The sequence below is a fragment of the Falco naumanni genome, chromosome 12 (assembly GCF_017639655.2).
Source record: "Falco naumanni isolate bFalNau1 chromosome 12, bFalNau1.pat, whole genome shotgun sequence".
In the NCBI taxonomy this organism is placed as follows: Eukaryota; Metazoa; Chordata; class Aves; order Falconiformes; family Falconidae; genus Falco; species Falco naumanni.
In genome coordinates, this window is record NC_054065.1 from 32,684,218 (window position 1) to 32,701,414 (window position 17,197).

The window sequence follows — 17,197 nt, forward strand, 5'->3', positions numbered from 1 at the left end:
CCTTCCTCGCTGTGCCCAGACAAGACGCGGGAGGCTGGCTTGAGGCCACAGTGGTCCATCACTCCGTGAGGAAAGCTGTGCCCCAGCCTGCCAGGATAGCCCTGGTGCCCAGACCCCCGGCGAGGACGGGTCCAGGGTGGCCACAATACCCAGAAATACAACATGCTGCCTGTGGCTGTGTGGTAGAGGGCTTGATACGGAAAAACCAGAGACAAAGCTCTCTAATGCTCAGCTTGGAGCGTTAGAAAGCAGGCATGCTTTATTTTCAGCGCCGGGTGCATGGGGGATAAGTTCTGCCCAGCATGCACCCTGACTTTGATCACTGTGCATCTTTATATAGCTGATCTATACATATTAATGACATGTCTGAGAAACTATTAGCATATTCATTACAGTTCTAAGAACTATCATATCTATACTCTTACTGCACATGTGTGGCCTGATGGGTCAGGGGTCCTCTGGTGGGCATTGGGACATCTTCATTCTTTCATCATCCTCTTCTTTGGCATCTTCCTCTTCTTCTTCTTATCCTTTTCATGACCATCTCTTCTTCTGGCCGTGTTTCAGTACTCTCGGTTCATGTCTTGGTTTCAGACCAGTTCTTAACTACTTAGTAGCTAAACTATATAATGCAGCATTCTACTAGTAGCTAAACTACATAATACAGCGTTGTACAGCTCAGCTATGTCATGAATACATAGTTGCAACATTTACAGTTAAGCACAATGGTAAAATTCCTCTGGTATCAGTTTGACCAGGTCTGACTTGCCCCAGAAATTTGTCTGTGCCTTGAAACTAGATACACATGTTCCCTCTGTCACTGCTTGCTTCTCTCGTTGCTTCCCACAGTCTCTTCTGAAGCCAAAGCCTGTTCCTAGCGAGGCTGATGACATGAATCCTCCACTGTGGCTTCAAGTAAGTGGGATTTGTCCTATCTTAATGTTTGCACACAAATCCATCTCTGAACACTGCAAAGTCTCATACATACTTCTACGGGCAAAGGCATTGTTCTGAAACATCTTGACCTGCTTTTAATAGTTTGGGCGCTTGCATTGAACTCATGCAATGGTCAGCCTAAACATTCCCCAGGCTTCTGCATGAGCATCACTCCATCTTTGCTTAAAGGAAATTAATGCCCTGTGATCAAGTTCACTCACCCATGCACTGCCTTTGGGTTTTTTTTCTGTTTTCCTTCTTTTAAATGCAATGTAAATCTATGTTTTGAGTATTTTTTATTTTTCTTCAAGTCATTGATTAGACAAAAGTTTAAAGTTCGTTCTCAAGTTGCTTGGTGACACTCAGCTTAAAACAAGAGCAACATTGTTTGAAATGCTGTGCAGCAGCATGGTCCTCCATGCAGGTTTGATCCCCAGGCTCCCATTTTTCTGGGGTATGTCAAAACTCACATATGTAGTTATGTTGGTGTCTACCTACACCTCAGGTATGGCAGATTAAAAACCCAAAGAAAGTCAGTAGTATGAACATCTACTCATCCAGCTGGTATTGCCTCCTACCAGTTAACTGGCACAAGAAACAAAGGCTGGCCAAACAGTGGAGCTTAGATTGCCTGTAGAGGCTCTATGTTGTGACCAACCATGGGGTGATGTTCCTTCTTTCTAGTATATGAGCTATGTGGGACACATCTTACACTTTTCTTAGCTATAAAAGGTTTTGGTAAAGCCATGCATAGGAAATGTGGCCAGGTTTGACATATAATAAGTAATTAGGAATATAAATATGTTTAAACATTACTGCACAGTCTACGATGGAATGCTTGGGTATAAAAAAAAAGGCAATCCCTTCTTCACCCTTCAAGCACCTGGAAAAATCTGTGACTGCTCCCAGTTTGCAGTCTGTGCTAAGAGTTTATTTACACTAGAAATAGCAAGAAGTTAAACAAACCATTGAGAAGGACAAGGCTTTCGACTCCCTTCTCTGTGCCCCTCGAGATTCTTTAACGGACTCTGGCAGTGGAAGAAGATCCAATGAAAGTGCCATTGGGCTATTGTAGAGTTTGGATCTGTTGGGAGTTCAGTTCTTCTTCCCTTCCCTTGGAAAGGACAGAAGGAATTTGCTGACAGATATGGAGCAGAAATGCATAAGTACACAGATAGGGGCCATTTTCAGAATGCTGAATTCCACAGCAAGATTGGTATTATCCATGGAACACTTGAGGAAACTGCTTTAAACAAGTGCCATTCACTCCTTCCCAGGGCAGAAAAGGTGTATTTTCTCCTGAAGCATCTAACAGTGGACAGAAATGTTCCAGATCCAAACCAAACCAAAACGAGGTGCTGAACTGAACATCAATATTGTCTTCCCAGATTCCTAACATAAGGCAAGTGTGCTCTGCAGGGGTTAAATTGACTTCTGTACAGGCTGACCATGAGCAGAAAAATCACAAATTCAGGGGGAATAAAGTAGAAGAATGCTACCTATGCTTGTATGCTAAAGCATATAAAATTCAAATTACTACTACTGTTAATGTCCTCAGACCCAGAATTTGCCCTCCAAGCAGTATCAGTAGGAGGCCAAATCAAATCTGCTCTTCTGGAATTGCTGGTTTAGCCTTCATTTTACATCTTATTCAGCTTGCCATGTCTCAAAAGCAAAGCACAGCACCTCGCCGGGACCCAGGTCTTCAGGGCCATGCTGCACCCACCCACCCCGCTAGTATTAAATGAACAAAACCACCGAGCAACTATTGTGAGTTTGTGTCCTGGTTTCAGCTGGGGTGGAGTTAATTTTCTTCCTAGTAGCAGTGATACAGTGCTGTGTTTTGGATTTAGGATGCGAACAATGTTGAAAACACACAGTTGTTGCTGAGCAGTGCTTACACTAAGTCAAGGACTTTTCAGCTTCGCATACTGCCTGCCAGCGAGCAGGCTGGGGAGCACAAGAAGCTGGGAGGGGACACAACTGGGACAGCTGACCCCAACTGGCTGAAGAGATGTTGCATACCATATGATGTCATGCTGAACAAAAAAAATTGAAGAGAGTTTACCAAGGGGGGTGGCAGCCTGCTGAGCAACTGCATTGTGCATCACTTGTTTTGTATATTCTCTGATTACTTCCCCTTCCTTTTCTGTCCTATTAAACTGCATTTATCTCAGCCCACCAGTTTTACCTTTTTTTCTCACTCCCACCCCAACTGAGGAGGAGTGAGCAAACAGCTGTGTGGTGTTCAGCTGCCTGCTGGGTTAAACCACAACAGTTTGCAAGAGGAACAACAATCCCAAAGCACTGTATTTCTAGACCAAATAACTAAAGTAAAAGCTTTCCCATTCATCTGTTTTCCTGGAAGAATGGCAAGCTTGCTCAAAGGGGGGGAGCGGGGGGGTTGGCTACCTACATAAGCCCCAACTTGTTTTGTTTAACTGCTGAAAGAGGAGAATGCTTTGAGCTCTGCTTCCCCTCCTCCCCACAGGACCTCCTGAAGAGTGCACCAAGTGCAATAATAACCTTTCTCAGGGAGGAAGCAAACATTTTCATCAAGAACTTGGACACCATCCATGGAGCTCCTCACAGTACCTTTTTGTCCCCTCCAGGCTGCAGGCTAAGCCGAGCTCAGCACAGCTGAGGGCCTGGCTGCCCATTTCTCACAGGTCAAACGACAGAAAGTCCCAGCCACCTGAAGCAAGAGGATGAGGTGGCCTGCGTGTTAAGGTGTCTATACCCTGGTTCAAAGCATGAAGTGTTTGGCAGCAGAGGGAGACCCAGCTCTCCCCACTCGCTGTTGTTTCTTCCCCAAACCTGCTCCGCACAGAGGCAAACCAGGAAACCCACGCACGGTTTAAGAGCGGTCCTTTCTTGAGCCCTAGGGCAGCAATACCAGGAAAAGACAGAAGGTGGCGCTCGAACACACCAGATCAACAACCATCGCTTCGTACTTCCCCGTAGGGCGAGGTTACGATCAGAGTAAGTTTTTAAAAAAAAAAAAAAAGCAGGAAAAACTGCACAGCCACGCAGCCACAGTGTAAGTGTTTTGTCACTGTCAAAGCTTCAAGTTTGCCATTACTGTTTTAAACGTTGGTCTGTAAAGGCTAGACATGTCGAACAGTACCCGCTAGCTGTACTCCATCAGTTCACCATTCAGCCCGGTACTGTAGTTAATGTTTCTCTTGGAAATAAAAAGCAATCTTGCACTTGATTCCACGTGGAAATGGCATGTGGAAGTGACCCTCCATGAACTTGCCCTTAGACAGTTGGTGACCACTAGTGAGGAAACTGCTCAGAACAGCCTGGTGGGTTCACAGCAGGGTCTGCACACCCCAGGGCTCACTAAAACAGATCTTTCCCACCCAGGAGGTACCTCGTGGTCCTGCAGCAGCTGAACTGTGACCTTTTGTACGAGGCTTGCATAAAGAAATGCGCAGATCATGCCTACAAGCAGTCATCCGTGTTTTGAGGGTTAACTTCAGCTCTCAGCTTTCTACACGTGGTGTGGTGTCATAGTAGGGGAGCTAGTATTGCAGGTTCCTCAAAAAATTGCATTTCGTAAGTTTGTAAAAGGGACAGCTTTGCCGAGTAGAAGAGGAGACTGAAGAAACTCAGGGAGGAAAAGAAAAGAGTGGGCTATTAATGCTACCTTTTAGTATTCACTCCCTTTTTAAAAAAGAACTACAGGCTGATAGATTAACCAGGTTCATGAAAAACCAGAGTGGCTGAAAGCTCATTCCTGTAATTCATTGAGAAATAGATCAGATTCCTGTTTTACAGACAGAGAAGTGAAATAGCTCTACTTTTCTCTGTAGACGTGTTTTTTCCAAATCCGAGAAGTCCTGTTACAGCTACAACACTAAGAAGCTTCAGAGACAGTAAAGGTCATCTCAACCAAATAAGCCCAATACAAACGAGCCAGAATTTCAAGACCTTAATAAACCAGCTCTCTACTTCCTGAAGCTCTTCACTGAAAACAAGCCTCTCTCCTTTTTCTAATTGCCAATGAATATGGTTATACTGCATGAAGTGACATACCTGCACGCTAAAGACATGCCACTTCCCTGAAAGCTATCTTGTAGCTGCAGCAGAGCACAATCAACGTGTTACCTCTGCAGCAGCAGGATTCAGGACCCCATTGTGTTAGGTCCTCTTTGAACAGGAAGACAAAGGTGACCTCAGCCCCACACCTCAGTGTCACCTTTGGCCACATAAGGGACGCCTGAAGCTGAAGTTAAGGCTCCCTCCAGCGAAATAAGCAACGCCTTCCCCAGGCTTGCTGTGTGCTGAGTGGTTAAAGGGGGCAGAGAAAGAACAAACATTGATCATTTCACCCCCACTTCTCTTTTGTAAGAGCCCTTCAGCCCCTGCAGAGATAAGCATCCCTGTCACCTTGAGGCAACACTGCAACAAAAGAAAGAGCCGGCTGTGGGTGCTCACACTAGCAAATACAATCAAACTCCTTCCATGGGCATTACCGGCTTATCGGTCGGTACTACTTGTTTGTTGCAGTCTGAGACAGCATGCCTAGCTGCTCCCAAACAAGGAGCCTTTGCCTCTCTATTTATGCCCTGCATGGGACAGGAACCTCTTTTTTTTTTTTTCCCCTCCTCCTTTGTACAGCACTTGCCACCATTCGCCTTCTGTCCACAACCCACGTTCTAAGTAGGAAACAAGCAAGATTTGAACACTTCGTATGTGATGCAGACTGCTTTTAGAAGGTGCAAACTCCTGGACAGTACTGAAATCGCTGATGTGGAATCCCTACTCTTATTAGGTAAACTGTCTCCCAAAATCTTTGTTAGCCCACCACTTACTACTGATGGTCGGATGACCTGACATGCTGATAACTCAGCTGTAGAGGTGCTTGACCATTGCCCTCCCAACACAGTGCCCAGGAGGGCTCGTTTTCAGACAGGGAATGTTGCAAATAGCTAGATGCAACAGGTCCAGTGTTGTGCTTGGCTCAATGGTTTCCCGGCTGGGAGGCTATTGTGAAGCTACCGAGTAGCTGTGTAGAGATCCAGCCAGGACATCGCAAGATTAACCCACCAGTAGTAAGTTGTGCTGGGACCAGATGATCTCTGTGCAGTTCATGCGTTACACTGCCTTGCCTGCTAGTACATCATGCCAGTCCTTATTCTGGATGGTATAGGGGCTGGCTGTACCATATATGCACAATATTTTCATTTATGAAAAAGAAGCTGATTTTTTTCCCCCTAGACATTGCTTAATTATAGGCTGAGGTGGAGTAACTAATTAATATAACATAGTTGATACAAAAATGTTTACTTCCCAAGTGGGATTTAAATATACATTTTCTGAAGACAGTCCACCCCTCTAATACTGCCAGACGGACATCGACAGCCAGAGGAAACTAGACACAGCTCTGGAGAGGTCCATGGCCTGACACACCCTGGGCACGAGGCTTACCACAGCACCAGGGTCTGTGTTATTGCCAATTCATCAATCCAGAGTGATACAGAGAGGCCAGAGAGATCACACTTAAGAGAAACACAAATCGCCTCTACTTCACAGGAAGAAAAGACTGGGCTTTTGGATGATATGCTGGTATCATGCCTTTCTCAGATCACAAACCAAGGCCATTTATGTACAAACAACTACCACTGAATAACCTCAGGGTTGAAAAAGATGCCAGATAATCTGTAAAAGTTTTCCCTGTACTATCAAGCCAGAGGAACTCTTTTCCTCTCCTGGAAAATACGTCTTTCCAGACTACTTCTACTTAAAATTTCAGCTGACATATCCATGTATGTGATGCAGCTGCCAGAACACACCACCACAGATTTGATGATGATCTTGTTGCTGTCAGAAGGAACAAATACAACCAATCGATCACCAGGCAAAGGTAGCAATGGAGGAAATTAAGCACAGAAGTACATGAAAAATCAGTGGTTTAATGATAAATTAGCAGGTAAGAAATATAATAAAGAGTCAGTGAGTGGGCTGACATATTCAGTATCTTTTCCACACCAGATTCTTACTCTTCGATTAGATGGTAGCTGTCATGGGAGGAAAGTGCCAGCTTAGGACTTAAGCACCCACCAGTAGCATTGCTTTGAAAGCAAAGTTTGGGATCTCATTCTTGACAACACTCATTAGCAGGTTTTTTCTGATCCACTAATGACTTGTTTTCTTTCATCCAGAATAAGCATCTGTGGAGTACCGGACAGTCCTTGGAAGTGACGCATCAGCACCAAGCTGTTCTATGGCACTTTTCAAGTCACACAACCAATTTTTGGTACAAGAATGGATCTACATTTCTACTTCAGCCTTAATCTTCAATGCTGATGCAATTTCCAGTCCACTCACAGGACTACTCACACAACTGAGATGTTGCTGCTTTATGTTTCATTAAAAACAAAGTCACTCGGTGTCCTGAAGTTGCTCACAAATGTAGAAGTCCACTTTTAAAAAAGCAAGCTGCTTTGTCACCTTGGCTGTGAAGCATGAATCCAGTTTAGTTTTCTTTCACTTTAAAACTCCAGCCACTCTGTCATATAAATACAGTTTGACGGAGAAATCTCACCACCTTCATGGCAATCATCAAAAACCTGCAAAAGAAAGCCCCAGCAGAGTAATTATATACAGCCAGCACAATCTAACTGGAAGTAACATGCCCACATGTTTTCTGCTTCTCCCCCAGTAGAAAAACAATAGCCTTAACAGAGGCCAAAGTCTAGGAAGTCCTGTGCCAGTGCTGAGGAAAGGAAGCAAAACAGACCCCACCATAGTAAATGACGCAAACAGACACACTGGCAAGTTCTACCTACGTATTGGTTTACAATCCAAGCAGGACAGCCCAAAAGCTAGACAGAAGTAAGTTAGCTTGTTTAAAAAAACTAAGCAGGAAAACTTGGGATCAGAAAACGTAACAATATAACTTGGAACAGGCTACATTCGACCCAGTAAAGGGACAGGACCTAAGTGCAAAATATCCTGGTCTAAACTGAAGAACCTGCCTCTTCCACCCTAGCTAAGGTATCCCAGATACCAACTATGCTTAGAAGTGCCTTCGAAAGCCACAGGATCATGCACACGCACAGTCTTGCAGTGTGCTGGCTGGCTGGCTGCAGGATTGCATTCAAAATTTGCATGCACCCACCTATTCATGTACAGAATTAGTTACTTACAGGGCAGAGTCCACAGGGCGTCCTGACTAATCCAGTGGGTTGTATGAGAGGACTAACAGCTCTGTACAGCTTCATCTGTCCATCCACGCTGCCTACCGTCCCTTCCTTTGCAGCAATAATAGTCATCTCCACTTTTCCATCGTATATTAGTGTATTTAAAATTGTTTCAATGTCTTCCATTGACAACTCTACCTAAGAAACAATTTGTCAAATAAATATTAGGAAAGACGCACGCCGATGAGACGTGCAAGGAGGAAAAGAGCAAACACCATGAGCAACAAATCCTTAGAGTTCTAACCTAGCCCAGATCAAGGCACTGCGCTTGCTGGGCACTGTATGGGGTTGTGCAGATACAAGAGCAGCAGCAAATACCAATACTCCTACCTCCCAGGCACTTTCGGATTACACTAGCATTGGCTTACCAAAAAGAACTTCCCTATGCACCTCAATTGTCTACATCAGGGGTCCTCAAACTACGGCCCGCGGGCTGGATACGGCCCCCCAGGGTCCTCAATCTGGCCCCCGTATTTACAGAACCCCCCCGCCGAGGGTTGGGGGGGGAAACCAAGCAGCCACAGATGACTGCCTGCCACTTCATCCGTGCGCCAGCCCCCTGGTTAAAAAGTTTGAGGACCCCTGGTCTACATCATCCTAACACGATACACTTCCAGTTTTACAGGAAAATAACCATGAAAGAAGAAAGAGACAAGACTGGAGAAGATAAACCTGTTCATTGTGATCAATAATTGCATGGGGGTTTTTCCTCCTTTTTTGTTTCCTCCCCTAAATCTGCTTGAAGTGCAAGGCAAACTTGAGAGAAATTATAAAATATAAACCGGTTGAGACTGTTAAAGGAAAACTTACTTCAAGTAAGTTTTACTCCATCAATAACGATGCAAATGCTAACTCCTCTATATATATTTTTGAAAATCCACATACAAAAACTATCCTGGAATCCCATGCAGTATCCATGATCCTCCTCAAAAAGCAATAAAGCAGCAAAACCTGCCTCCACTACCCTACTAAATATAAGGTACTAAAGCACTTAGCGGACCCTCACCAAATTTGCAGGACCCAACTCCTATAGGCAGTCACGCACTGACAATAGTAAGATGAGTCTATTCTGACCTTACTGATACCCAGCTCACAGATGTATTTCCACACCTCATGGGATGAGGCAAATGAGCTGTTCCTCTGTATCATGGGATTCTGTTTGCTCTCTCGAGCTGCCTCTGCCTGAGAAAAAAGCAAAGATGAGTTAGTCAGTACTCACTGCCAGGAGCCTGCGTCATGGTTCAGTTTCAGGCAGACTGAAGTACAAAAAAGTTGATTTCCAAACCATTTCTGGGACATGCTTTTTATTAAACATCTAAAGCTATATACCCTTGCGACTAATGTATGTGACAGAACACAGTGCAGAACCAAACAATTTTACGCTAAATATGACACAATTTACACAGTGATTTAAGTTAGTATGAAGGAATATCAACATTTCGCATTTTGTTGACAAAAAATTCTGCTGTACCTAGTGCCAGTTAAAATATATTTTAATGGAACAGAGAAATGCTGCAATCTGCATAGGACTTATTTAATGGCAAGCAGGCTTCTCCTGCAGATAAACTAGGGAAAACTGTCTTCTAGACAGAGCTGATCGACTACTGCCTTATACTCTCTCAGAAATTAAGAGTTCTGCAGGGAACAGAAGTGACTTTTGTTAGATTTTTGGTCACGTGTTCTTTGTTGCCTAGCTTGTCGTTGGACCTTGGAGGCTGAAGGCTTCACTCCCTATACAGGGCATGAAATTATACATTATTAAAATGCAACACCATCACACTTGCTGTGACAAAAATAATGGTCCAGTACAGATTTGCCAATCCAGTTATAACAATAGCCAACACTTATGGAAAACACTATGGAAAAGTTAAGCCTTGCCTGTCACTGGTTTTATAAAGAAAATAATTACTGGTACCAAACAAATGGAAGGAGACTTTAGTAGTGGCACTCACCTTACTCTGTAGAAATTTAAAACATTGTTGATTTAACACCTCCACAAATTCAGACTCAAAGTCTTGGTCACTGTACCAAGCCCCACCAGTCACTGACCGGTCGGGCTGCAGGTTGTATAGCATATACACCTTCTTCTTGGATGCCTGTTAGAGAAAAGCGTGCAGCTCTTAACACCTGAAAGTCTTCCTTTAAAAAGGAAGATTTCAGAAGATATTTGCAAAAGAGATAGTTCATTACTCCTAAAACTGAGGGCACAGAAATCCAGCTGACTTGAGCAATCCTTAACAAGTTTGACCCTCAGGTAACATAAAGGTAAAGAGAAGATCAATATGTTTAGATTCCTAATCCTTTTATAACAGTGTTAGAAGAAAGAATCCTACTAACAATGTGCACACAATACAAACCTCATTGAAGAATATTTCAAAGTTTAATTTTAGCCTATTGGCTCTAATGTCCCCTTGCAGTTGACAGCAGGCAGGAAAGTGTCTTTAGACACTTTAAACAGCAAAAACAAACTTCATGGAGAAGCTTTCAGCTGTTTCTGCAGGATTCAACCCGTGCACTGATGACAGGAGGACCCTTACACGACTAAGCCCTGCAGTTAAAGTCAGCCCTCACGAGCCCGCTCCTTAATGCCACACCTAGATAAGGTGAATGGGAATGTAACAGTCATCCAAAGGGCTACTCAGCAACCGCTGAAACAATTACAGCTGCATTACATCCCCTGAATGACTAGATGAAGCCAGCATCTCACGAGAACATGAAAAACCTACTGCTTTTCTATGTCCAACTTCTTTATTTTTATTTAGGAAGTTATTCTCCCATCTCACATACACCCTTGCCCACCCACCTCCCCCAAAAAAACCCTACATGCAAGCCAAGGTACTGCCTCCACAATGTAGATGAGACCAGCATGCATAAAAGACACACAACGTAGAACTTCCAAGAGTTCACAAACAAGTGGTTTTCCTGATTTACCAGGCCCTGCAACCAGAGCAACATCCAAAGAACATGCTAATACCAGTGATTTGTAACTAAGCAGGTAAGGGAGCGCAGGATGCTGCACGAGCATTACAACAGTGTGAAAAAAGCATGGAAAAGGATAAGCCCTACTCTGGTATGGGGGTGCACATAAGTCTGGCGTGTTAGCACATAAGAAAGTACTGGAGTAACTGGAACATAGTAGAGGAACAGAGACTAAAACAGAATTAAATGTCTCAGAAATTGTCAAAGTAACCAATACAAATCCAGTGTGAACCAGGTACCTGAAGGCAGTTTCAGGATCTCTGGGAGAGAAGAACTTTGCAAGGCCATTTGCAGCAAGGCAACCATATCACTAGTCCCATATAGAAAGCTGAGACTGATTCAGTATCAGAAAAACCAAACTGGAGTACAGTACCTTTGGAACTGACGGAGAAAAAGTAATTATGGGCAGATTGCTTATTTGGGTGGAGACTGAGTGGAGAGAGGAGAAAAGAATGGTAGATAAGATAGTTAAGAAACAAAAAAGGAAAAGACGGCATAAAAATCAGAGAACAAGAGAGGGCAGGACCTGCAGACAGCAGGTGTGGATGGGTACAGACAGCAGAGAAGCCGACCTGTGCACACAAGCCCATTGGGATGCTGGGGGCAAACCTGCCAGACTTCCCTAGTTGATGTCTTAAAGACCAGGTATGGAAGCATAGGGAAAACTGTGACAAACTGCAGATTAGCAGCAAGCAGTGCGAGAGGCTTGTGAAGGGTAACAGAAATACAACAACAGTTGGTGTGCAATAAGGAATTAAGGGAATTAAAATGGCAAACTGATAGTAATGGTGTGTACTCAGTAGCAGTGGGAAGAGCGATAGAACTGTATATTAATAGTGTTGTGTTTATTAATCAGCTTGTTACCAGTACGTTGATTATTTAATAAACATTATAGCCTCTTGTACCTGTTGCACCTCACACCTGTACGCTAAAGACAAAGTGTCAAACACTGGTGCACAGTCAATGAGAAAGCTGGAGGCAGAACGAGGTTTCTCTGCTCCCAGTCCCCTGTTCAAACATACACAGCATGCACCAAATATCTGAAATTGTTTAAAAAGTCACAAAATACTCACTGCCACAGATTTAACTGCTTTAATTAGTTTCTTGCTTTCCAAGTTTTTCAGTATCTTGTTGATCTCTGTTAAAGGCAAATTACTTTTGTATCTGATGTCCCTGCTCCAAATACCTGTTTAAAAACAGAGAGGTGAACAGAACTGAAGAAACAATTTGTTTCTGTACATACTCACAGACCAAAAGCCTGGACACAACATTGCTTGACTCGCTTGCCAACCATAGGACGTATCTCTTACAACCAGATCCCATCTCACTGCCAACACGAATGCATCACAAATGTTCCTGCATTTTTAGGTAATTATATTTTTATTGAAGCAAAGACTAACAGCCAGTTCTACCTGCCATCTCTCAACTATAGCAGGCAGCAGCTGCTAAGAAAGCCTAATTACTAGCTGCGGTTTCTGCTGGCGGTACAACCGTTAAAACAGAGACAGATAACAACCTGACTTTTGGGGGACTCTTTCAGAATACCTGGAATATGAGTTTTCTATGGGACTGTCAAGCTGAGGAATCCAAGAACACTCTCCACTTAAAAGAAAATGTGTTATTTAAATAGAGAAATGTGTCATCTTCTCTTCTGTTTTTAAAAAGCAGATACATGGAACATTAGCTACAGTCCTAGTATGGGGACTCTAGACTTTATATTTGTACTATCTGGATAAGGATTTAAAGTCCGGACCGGAATGGTTCCATAAGTAAACAGAATTAGTATTATTCAGTTTATAACTTATGTAAACTACCTTTGTTGCCTGCATCTTCTATAATTTGGTAAACCAGCTTCTCTTGATTGTCAGAGCCTTTCATTTTACTGTAAAATAAGACAGACGTTAGGATTTTTGAAAGGTCCAAACTTTGAAAGAAGTTGGATTTGTTTTAAACTGCAAACAAGTACTGTGAAAAAAAAAAAAAAAAACAATACACAAAGGAGAGAAAAAAAACCCTATACAATAAGCCAGCCATGGGCAAATATAATACATGACACTAAACCTCTCTGGATCAAGACACACTTGCCAGTGAGAAGCCACGGAAAAGAGAAAAGCGCACAGTATGAAAGAAAAGTGACTAAGCAGGAGTCACTCAACTTGTCATAACAATGAGGAATTTGGAGTCATGTACTTCCACACAACTGTGGAAGGTCAAGCACAGCATGGAGCATAATTCAGGATAATCTGTCTCTAGACAGATCATCTTCAAAGGTATAGCAGCATGCTCCCAACTCTAGAAACATGCCTTTTCACTGGCCTGAGAAAGCCTGACCTCAGCGATCTTCTTCTAAAGCATCTGAAATAGAGGATAACACGCCTGCACCGGGGATTATTTTGAAGGGTACTTCTTCCCAAAGTATGTCTGGGCATCCATTACCCAGATTTACATAGGCATCACAAGACATGGTTTGTAGGTACACTTTAATAAATCAAAGAGCATGAGTTCAAGTGGCCTCCTGGAACAGCTGTAAATGAGTGCTGATCCTGTAACATAAGCAGTGAGCAAGACCACAGAACCACAGTTTGCAGATGGTTTGGTCAGGCTTGAGCTGGATTTCACCTGAGCATATACATGTTTGTATAGATCACTTTGCTGTCATCTGGCCCGGGAACTCTGCTAGGAAGTTAGATCTACAGTTCCATGGCACCCTCTGTTCAGCAGAAATGACTACACCTAGTAGATTTTTCAGGATCAGCTCAGGGGAGTTAAGTGCACCCTCCTAAAACAAGCAGTTATGTTACAGAATCCATATTACATTGCTGGGTGTCTTCTCAGCAATGCTGCACACGAGTTGCAGGACTGTGTTCCAAATATATTTATCCAGCAAACACAAGGCTTACCTGGCATTCTGAGACTCTTTGATTCTATACAGGAGACCTGCATTGCTCCTGAGAAGGTCCAGTTGCCCCTAGGAAAGATGGGCACAGTAAGTTTACTTTCCTTCAAATAGCTTGTTCCAGAACGTTGCCAGGATCTTTTAAACTTCTAAAATAAAAACCTTATTTCATGTCAACTGAATAATGAAAAGGGAAAACTAACATTTCTAACCATGGGAAACAATAATACACTTGAGGATATTTTTTTTCCCTGACAAGTATCCACTTAACATCATCTATCAGAAATAACAAACAAGAGTTCCTGCCTCTTCCCACAACACCTATGCACTTCCAATTATTTCTCCTAATTTTCACATTGTACGAGGTACATCAATTTCTTGCATGATTTGCTCTCACTTTCCACCAAAACACTGACTTGCACGGCTACAGAGAAATCACAGTGGAGCTCCACTGTGCAAGCCTTGAACAATTCTGAGTTTCAGTAGCAAAGTTTATCTCTTTTTTACTAACTGGAAAACTGTCAGTCAGGGTAGACAGTGCCTCTCAGAGGCAAATTACTGGCACCTCTCTCTCACAGAGAAAACATTTGTTCTGCCCTTGACGTGTACATCTAGGCTGGGAAAATCCTTATTTCCTATTTTGAAGGGGCAAACAATTAGACAAGCCCAGGAGCATAACTGTGTATAACATTAACTAACATTTACTGCTTCATTGCCAGCTAATACTTTACCCATAGTTACAGCCTTGTTTCTTATAGATATGCACTACGTGGCTGATTGAAGCTCACACCTCAGGACGACCCCCTTCAACGCTTTTCTACAGATGATGTACTTGCAGCTGATCTCAAGTGAAGTACCTGAGGCCTATTACGGCTGAGCTCTCACTGCAGTTTTTCCCCTATGTTTGAGGTACTTACTAGGTATCTACACACGCTCCAAACCATCTATTTTAAAATTCTAGAGACTTAACTATCTTTGAAGCCCCACTATGAAATTTGGCCAGCCCTTTTAAAAGTTATCAAACATACACGGTCACATCCAATGTATTGATAAACCTCACATCGAAAATAAAAAGACCCAAAAGAGAAATTAGATTACTTCCAGTGCCACCTACTACGGTCCAAGCTAAGAAGTTTCAGTTAGTAAAAAATAAACAAAAAAACCCCACACCACAACTTCCTCAGCTTGGATACTTTCCAACACCCCCTCTACCTGAGAATGCAAGTACCCCTCTTTTCAACAGGGCTCTCTTGGCTGTACCACTCAGTCTGCTTTATTTCCTGACTTCACACATCCACAAAGCGGCTAGCTATGGAACTGAAAGGTATCTTGATCTTTAAAGACCTCAAACATTTAGCTGATACTCAACTTTATGCCACACTGAACCAACAAGACTAAACGGCTACTATCTGGTTCTGAATACACTGCAGAAGCAGTTGACTGTCGTCCTCACTCCTGTCTTAGGCTGACTCCTGATACAGTAAAGGGGAATGCCCAGTGAGATGCGGGAAATTTACAGAAGATGGAAAAAAATTCTTTGAGATGTTTCATCTGCTTATTAATCCACAACCCTGGAGTTTTGTGAGGAGTTTGGAGAAGAGCTCCACATACAAGAGCGTGGGCTAAGATCCATTCTTTTACCTCTAGCTAATTCATTCCCCATCATTAAAGGGCCTTGTGGTTATCACCTGTTATCACCACCTTTTCACCTGCTGAACCACTGCAACTACACTCACATCATACGATTACATTAGACCACTGTATCACATTCTGCTTTACAAAGTAATAAACAGGGAAAAGAAGACCAAAGAACTCTAGACACATCAAAATAACAAATGTGGTACTTCTCGGTGGTAGTAGCTTCCCCACCTAGAAATCCACGTGGATGTACACATTCACGTTAACTTTGTGCTACAGAATGGAAAGAGCATGTCGAGGTATGCTTTAGCTGGCTTTGGTAATCATGAGTGCTTATGGCAACCAAAAGTAAATTATGGTAACTGTACATTACGGCAAATGCTGCTAAATCCAAAGGGATTAATTTGCCAGCTCTGCCCAACAAGTTGGTACCACACAGACTGGGTGTACAAAGAGCGCTCCAGGTTGGCCGAAGTAACACGAGGAAGGTGAGATCATCCTACCATCGAGAGCAGCCTGTTGATCGCCATGGCTCGCTGCTGCGCTTCCATGTGAGGCATGTCATTTTGGATCACCTGGTCTGTGATACCGTGAGGGAACTGATGACACAGCTCAATAATCCTAGGGCAGGAGAAAAGCAAGTTTAAAATCATGTTCTGTTGCATCCAAAACCAAATCCAAACAGTATTAGTCAGAATGGAAGAGAGGGAAAAAAAACTCAGGGGAAAAGCACCCATGAACTGCTTCTTGGTGATATCTGTCGAGGGCACTTAGCGTCTACTCCCTGTGCTGACAAATGTTCTGCTGTAACTGCTGGACAGACAGACTACCTGTAGTCGCGGTGACACCACTGAACACAGCGCTCCCATTTATGTCGCTCTCATTAACAGCAACATGGGTTTAGAGCTCCCTGTACAGTTTCATCACGCAACAGGTTCTGACGGGAAGGAATTGCCAGCTAGTCAGAGAACATAAACACCGAGGAAATTACCTTTTAGAAAAAAAATACTTCATCCAGAGAAGCCACAGTTCCCTTTTCCAAGCAGAGAGGCACAGCAGGGCAGGCGAAGGTAACCTGCGCCCATCCCTCATTGCCACAGCACCTCCCCACCGCGCCCCCAGCAGCGAGCCCCCCCTTCGGCACCTGCTTCCTGACCGCCCCCGGGCCCGCCGGCACCGCCGGGCCCAGGGCACCCCCCCCCCGCCGGGGCCCAGAGCACACACACACCCCCGGCCGGGCCCAGCCCCCCGCCCGCTCGCGGCCCTGCCCCCCCGCCGCCGCCAGGTCCCCACCGCGCGGCAGCCCGCCCCCCACCTGTTCTCTATATCCATGGGGTCGGGGACCTCCGGCTTCACCTTCACCTCCGCCATGGCGCCGGGGGCGGCCCGCCCGCCGCACCAGGCCCGGCGCCGTCCGATGGCGTCAGAGCGGCGCGACGGGGCGTGGGGGCGGCTGCGCAGCAACGGGACGCGGACCAATGGGCGGCCGCGCTGCGGGGGCCGGGGGAGGGGGGGGCGCGGCCGGGCGCGCGGCGTC

General features: G+C 44.3%; 1 protein-coding gene across 2 annotated transcripts; it reads right to left on the minus strand.

Annotated features, from left to right (window-relative positions):
- Positions 1–6,837: 6,837 nt before the first annotated feature.
- On the minus strand, positions 6,838–17,083 carry POLR3F (RNA polymerase III subunit F). 2 transcript variants are annotated; one of them, XM_040612083.1, is made up of 10 exons: positions 16,976–17,073; positions 16,491–16,618; positions 16,164–16,281; positions 14,027–14,094; positions 12,941–13,008; positions 12,200–12,312; positions 10,100–10,243; positions 9,222–9,329; positions 8,094–8,285; positions 6,838–7,514 (listed from the first exon to the last, which is right to left on the minus strand). In XM_040612083.1, exons 3-10 carry the CDS (start codon positions 16,218–16,220, stop codon positions 7,437–7,439), a joined length of 828 nt encoding a protein of 275 aa, XP_040468017.1. In that variant the 5' UTR covers positions 16,221–16,281; positions 16,491–16,618; positions 16,976–17,073; the 3' UTR covers positions 6,838–7,436. The 2 variants fall into 2 exon arrangements, with proteins under 2 accessions (XP_040468017.1, XP_040468016.1); XM_040612082.1 differs by lacking the exon at positions 16,491–16,618 and having other exon boundaries at positions 16,976–17,083.
- Between the last annotated feature and the right edge of the window lie 114 nt (positions 17,084–17,197).